We start from the raw sequence: 6484 nt of genomic DNA, 5'->3' as shown, positions 1-6484 counted from the left end.
AGATTAAGTTTTGTTCGGCCCCTGAATCCACCAAAGCATGAAGTGAAACAGTCTTTTGTTCATTAATGAGTGTGGTATGGAGTGCAAGACGAGAGTGGGGGCTAGACTTAATATGACCCACCAGTATCCCCTGTTTTACTGGTGGGTCCTGGCTTTTACCCGTTTTGAACATTTGGCCACAAAATGATCTTTGCTGCCACAGTAAAAACATTCTTTTTCCTCTGACCTTCTTTGTCGCTCCTCCTGTGTCAGCCGCGAACGACCCAGCTGCATAGGTTCCGGGTCCGATTCAGGTGTTTTGGGTTCGGTGATAGGAGGTGCGGCGAAAGGCGGAAGTGCGGAAACGGCGGGCCGCTGGGAGTTGTAGTCCNACACACACACACACACACACACACACACACACACACACACACACACACACACACAAAAAAAAAAAAAAAAACAACAAAAGTGTTCCCACCTGCACTAGCAGGGTCATGGGCCCGGTTTTGTCAATTTCCAGAACTTCTCCATTTTTGGTTCCCACCAGGATGTGTCCATGACCCAGAGTGATGGCTCTGATGGATGGGTTGTCCTCCAGCAGAAGGCCTGGTTACACACAAACACACACACACACAGTTTCACTGTGTGGCCACATGATGACAGTGTTTGATCCTTTACTTACTGAACAGAACAAAGCTATACAAGAACATCACAGCTAAACACTACAGGAGCAAAAACTGAAACTAAACCAGTATTTTTTGTTTCAGTAGTTAGAATCTAAAGCAGGCTTTCCTAAATACTGCTTTAAATGACATTTTTTGTTTTTATTAGTCACTTATTTTACAGAGACTTTCCTTGTTTTGCAACAATTTACAATATTCATATGCCTTTAATAATGTTGAATACAAAATTAACTTTGAACAGGATGTTCTTGTTTTAATGTGTTCACAACAGTTAACCTGCTCCTGCCCCAAAGTTAATATTGTGATAAATTGTACTTAAAACTCACAGAGATATTTCAGAGTTTTCAGCAGCCAGTCACTGCAGAAAAGGCTGCTGGTTCAAATGTGCATTTATTCATTTTACTAAATGAAATGCTACAATCATTCAGTGATTTATACGTGTGTTCTTAGCGCAGCTCAATAGAGAAATTGATTTATTTGTTAAATATTTAAATATTCTTATTTGACACAGATGATGTACAGTGTGGTTAGAGTAAATTCAAGTTAATTGAAACTGTTTGTACCCTTTGAGCCTGCAGACAGAGCCGCTCTCTTGATGGCGTACGTCTTCAGGCAGCGGTCAAACGTGTCGTCCCAAAGCTCCACCACCCCGTCCTTGCCCCCCGTCACAAAGCCCTGAAAATAAAGATTTTAGAGAGAGATCAAAGTCTACAGAACAAGCAACGGGTGGAGAGCAGCTCCATGAGGTAGAGGAAACACAATTTGAAACACTCAAAAAGTCCCCTGATCAGGGGTGCCACCAAGGGGTGGGGGTGGGAGGTAATAACTTTAACTTTTTAACTTAAAAAAACTTTATTGTCATGTTGCATGCACAAGGTGTATACAAAACGAAATTTCGTTGCATACGGCTCAGGACAGTGTTTTGAGCTTTCAAAAATACAGAATAAGATATGTATGNTGTGACTGTAAAAAGGCATGCGCCCATCGTAAAGCTCTTCCCTTCAGAGAGTTTATGATATACGTGATTTTAGACATATGATCGGGAAAAAGCGAAGGAGAACGGGAAAAAGCTAACCTGCATTGAAGCAAAAAACCCCCACATTTATCTAGGTCACCCTCAAAAAGTTCAGCAGGTCTAAAATCCGGCTCCCGAAGGGTGGGGCTTACCTGCGGAGYAGTGACCGGCACGGGGGGTGCTTGTGGGACGGCAGGAGGTGCTAACGCACTTAGCTTAGCGTCTAGGGCGGACATCTGGAGGCTAAGTCTCTGAAAAAGACCTTCTGTAGTTTGTTGGCGCTGAAATAACTGTTGGATGTGGGATTCATTATTCTCGATACGACCAAACTGYGACTCGACGGAAATCTGCATGGGTTGGTTCTCAGCCCCGCTTGTTGAACTGGTAGGCTGATGCATACTGACATGAAGCTAACTATGTTCAACAGGGCAGCGGAGCTGAGAGACCAGACCAGGAGACAAGATGAAAAAGGTAAGTGAGTTTATTTACAGTGCTGAGGAGTCTTGGGGCGTCTTGCTGTGAACAGAGGGGAAGCGTGGAGGTGAGTTTGGTTCTTGGCAACTTGAATAATTCTGAATAGAGAGTAGAATGAAAATGTTGTTTTTCTCTTACAGGTTTTCCWGGTGGTAAGGAGCATGGATCAGAGGAGGGGTTCCGAGTGGTGAGTTTCTTCAGGCAGAGTGGCTGATTGGGTTCCTGATGATWTCCTGATTGTTCCTGCGGGTGGATGAGTTTCAAGAGAGACTGTTCGAGGATCCAGACGACTTGGCAACGTGAGTTTGTCCTGGGACATAAGATACACAAGGTGAGTAGAAACAAGATACTTAGCATAAACATGAAGTGGCTTGAACAACTACCAAAATGGTTAGATGCATCAGCGTTGATCCTCTGGAGCCGACGCCTTATAAAGCCAGTCAGCTCATCAACGCAGGTGAGGATAATCAGATGAGGTAGCCAATCAGCCAAGAGTTGTAATCACCACAACGGAAGCTGTTGCCTCTCAGTTAGAAAGTGGCTCGATCGAATCCAAGCCAGACTCCTTTCTGTTTAGAAAAGTCATGTTTTCTCTGTTCAAATAAGGGTTTTCTCCAACTCTAAATAATCCCTAGGTGTGAGAGAGTGAATGGTTGTTTGTCTCGTTTGTCTCTATGTGTCCCTGTGATGGACTTGGACCTGTCCAGGGTGTACCCCGCCCCTCGTACAGTGACTGATTGACATGGGAAGGAGAAAGGAAGAAACAAATGGAGATAATGGATGACCTGCTTGCCACTCTCCCACAGAAGATGCTTCAGTTTGAGATGGAGACAAAGACTCCTCACCAACAGTATAAAACACATCAAATGACAAAGAGCAGAAGAAATATTTCTGAAAGCTCAAAAGAAGCTGCTTAGAGACAGAATAAGATGGATCCATGTCACAAACCAATCTCCCACATTTAAATTGACTTTGTATTGTTACCTGCAAGTTGCCAGAACTTGATGTGTTTGATTCCCACAGTGACCAGTTTGTCCATCAACATGGGGTTACACTTCACCACAAAGATCTTCTCCTTATGACCTCTGGAGAACCCAGAAAAATAGAAAAATAAATGTTTTTACAGGACTTTTACTTCTCGTTCTCTCAGTGAACGCAAATTTTCTAATGGCATAAAACAACCCAGTTCTTTTTATTTCCATCTCTTATTTGTAAACACACAGGTTTGAACTGAAAAAAAAAAAAACAATTGTCTCAAACAATTCACTTTAGAAATTATTTAATCTTTTACAACGTGGCTTTAAAATGATCCGGCTGTTTGATTCGATGCAAAGGGAATGCAACAAAAAGAACCAGGACATAAATGTAAGGATAAAACTGAGGAGGTGCCTGAAATAAATTATTGTATTATTGTAACCAGCAGTAGTTACAGTAGTCGTACAGTAAAACTTTTATATAATTTTATTTGCAGTACCGAGCTGTAGCCAATTTCTCTCCTCTCTTCCAATCCCAAACAACGATGGAGTGTCCGTCATCCACTCCAACTGAAACCAGACTCTTTCCATCAGCTGGAAGGACAAACACAGGAAAATGGATCATCAAAAGGCTGCTGATTTTTTATAAATTTTATTTATGCATTTTTGATGTACAGAACAGAACATCCATGTAGAATACAACCCTAACTATTACGGTACACCAGAATCTCTGCAATTTACTGCAAAACCAGAACAGTGTCAGAGTGCCATCTAGCTGTTTACACTTTATACATGGGGTGAAACAGACAGAAAGAACGAGTGCAGCTTAACCCGTGAATAATGAAGCCAATGTATAACCTTGTACTGAATTGGTTGATGTCTTGAGTTAATTGAACATTTATGTATGCTATAAAGACATTCACACCAAGCATTCTCTGAGATAATAATACCCTCTGCCAGCATTCTATCAAGTGTTGTGTACTTGGGACAGTCAATGTTGAAAATACATTTACAAACTTAGACACCGGCTTTTGAGTCTCAGGTTTCTTTGTCAGAAGAGAGTATACTTCGTCTGGTCGGTTATATGTTCCAAAATGGGGAATGTTTATTTTTGTTTAATTCCTTATTTGCAAATACTAAAAACAACGAGATGGTTGTAAATCAAATTTGTTTTTAAGTTGGTCAAATGAGGCAAAGACATTGTCAATATACAAATCAAATTTTTTACAGTAACCAGACCTTTCCCTTTCCAGGAGAAAATTGGGTCTGCAAGGGATGAAATGCATGATTATGACAAATGGGGGCAAAAATAGAAGTGTCCGTCAGTTTGAAAGTATTTCTAATTTGATACAATACTTTTAATGATTGCCCTGCTATAAATTTAAGACCTTTAAGTGGACCAGGACTTCTCTTAGTTGTGTTAAGTATTGCTGGAAGAGAAGTGGTAGCGATGTCCTGTTCTATGGCTAACCATGGTGGGGTGGTATCACCAGGCTGCTGACTTTTAAAACAAACATAACAACCTCTGAGTCTTTTAAGATTTAAAGAGACCTGCTATACTGCTTGATCAGTGTCTTATTTGATGGGATGTTTTAGAATGTTTTACCTGATTGTGTAAACAACAAGTGAAAGACAACCAATTGCCAAAAAAAATGTCAATAAGATCAGGCTAAAAACAAATAAATCTTCTTCTTTTAAATTGGCTGCATCTAATCTCTGGAGCAGTTAGCTTTTATTAAAAGTACAAGCAACATTCAAAATGCTAAACAGTATCTTTACTTCTTATTCTGTTCACTGATTGTTTATTCTCATGCTTTTGTTGTTTTGCAACTTTTTAGATCCAGTTTCCAAATTTCTTAAAGGTGCTACGAGAAAAGCATTTTGAATTGAGTTAGACAACAATAGTAAAAATTAAATATTTTATTATTACCTCCGCCAAGTGAGAAGGTAATGTTTTCGGTCGCGTCTGTCTGTCTGTCTGTCTGTCTGTCTGTCTGTCTGTCTGTCTGTCTGTCTGTCTGTCTGTCTGTCTGTCTGNTAATATGACAACTACACAGCAGATCTCCTGTAATCCTGTTCTGGCTTTTGGTTTTGGTACCACCCTGGATTTTCACTGTGTTAAAACATTTCTGGAGGTGCTGCTGAATCTATGAAGCTAAAGTTTGAGTTTCAGTCAGAACAAGCATTAAATAAGCAGTAAACCTCTGCTGTAAGGTTGAGATGAAAGCTCAGGAGGTTCCTCCTCACCTTGTCCAGGGAGAACATGGCAAACACCGGCCCGTCGTGGGCTTTCACCGTTTTCAGCAGCAGCGGCTCCTTCCAGATGTAAACGTCTCCAGTGGCGGCTCCAGAGAACACCAAGGCCTCGCTGTGGCCATAACACACAGACATCATGGTCTCTGGACGACCAATGCTCCTGAACAAACCACGTCTGAAGGTCAGACCCCCACCTGCAGGACACAACAGGAGACAAAATGTTGACGGATAGTCTCAAGTGATGTCCTGTCTGTTAGTTATTAGTAGTGAGTATCTTCTCAGCCAAAGAGCATGGGGCATGGAGAGAAAGTCTAGGCTTGATTCATTACTGGACAAATGAGGTTCTTTGTTTCTTTTTTAATGTTTCTTTTTAGGATGTTAAAAACATTCTCAAAAACACAAGTGAGAGAGACTGCCATGTTGGCTAATATCTCCACACTTTTGCACGATATTTCTTCAGTTTGTCACAGTTTCCTCAAATGAACAACATTTGTGTTACCACACAAAGTATGTGTTCTGATTATAGACTGCGCAAAAAGGTTTGCTGAGTGTTAAAGTCTACTGGGACTTGAATAAATGAGTGGATTGACTAGACATGCTAATCAAGCAGACAGATACATTCACAGCCTCAGCACCATCGGTAAATGCATGTTCCCTTCATCGTAGGTACCATTAAGCTTTCCATCAGTCTCTTTAAACAGAACAAACATGCCACTGTGCAAGTTGTATTGTGTGCACCACACTGAACATGGCCCAGTGAAAGAAACGGTGAGCGCTGCATGAGGAACTCAGAAAGAAGATTATAGATATCCATTTTAAAGATCTAAACTACACCTCCATCTCCACACAGCTTCATGTTTCTGTGACTACAGGAGTTGCTGGGTTATAGTGTGTAAAAGTCCAAAATACATGGGGCTAAATTCAAACGCCCAGAACATGGAGGCAAGAGGAAATATAAAACTACACTGAAAAAAATGATTTTTGGGTGTAGTAACATTTATTTAATTATCTTTTAAATTTTACAAAAAAAATATCAAAATTTCTAAACCACTAGAGTTTACTAAATAAACAATACACATTATATTATATATCAATATTAC

General features: G+C 40.6%; 1 protein-coding gene across 2 annotated transcripts in view; it reads right to left on the bottom strand.

Moving 5' to 3' along the window:
* Nucleotides 1-1629: 1629 nt before the first annotated feature.
* LOC106525831 (echinoderm microtubule-associated protein-like 6) overlaps nucleotides 1630-6484 on the bottom strand; it is an 88704-nt gene continuing 83849 nt past the window's right edge. Inside the window, exons 18-22 of one of the 2 annotated variants that reach the window (XR_001311178.1) lie at nucleotides 3629-3722; nucleotides 3139-3239; nucleotides 2293-2464; nucleotides 2170-2196; nucleotides 1630-1961 (exon numbers count right to left, since the gene is read on the bottom strand). Coding sequence is in view for 1 of the 2 variants with exons in the window: in XM_014020182.1 (XP_013875636.1) it covers nucleotides 2415-2464; nucleotides 3139-3239; nucleotides 3629-3722 (245 nt within the window). In the remaining variant the exon portion in view is untranslated. Of the gene's footprint in view, nucleotides 1962-2169; nucleotides 2465-3138; nucleotides 3240-3628; nucleotides 3723-6484 lie in introns of those variants that run through there. The other variant, XM_014020182.1, reaches the window with a different exon arrangement.

The sequence above is a fragment of the Austrofundulus limnaeus genome, unplaced genomic scaffold, assembly GCF_001266775.1.
Source record: "Austrofundulus limnaeus strain Quisiro unplaced genomic scaffold, Austrofundulus_limnaeus-1.0 Scaffold243, whole genome shotgun sequence".
In the NCBI taxonomy this organism is placed as follows: Eukaryota; Metazoa; Chordata; class Actinopteri; order Cyprinodontiformes; family Rivulidae; genus Austrofundulus; species Austrofundulus limnaeus.
This window is presented reverse-complemented; position numbering and strand designations above follow the sequence as displayed.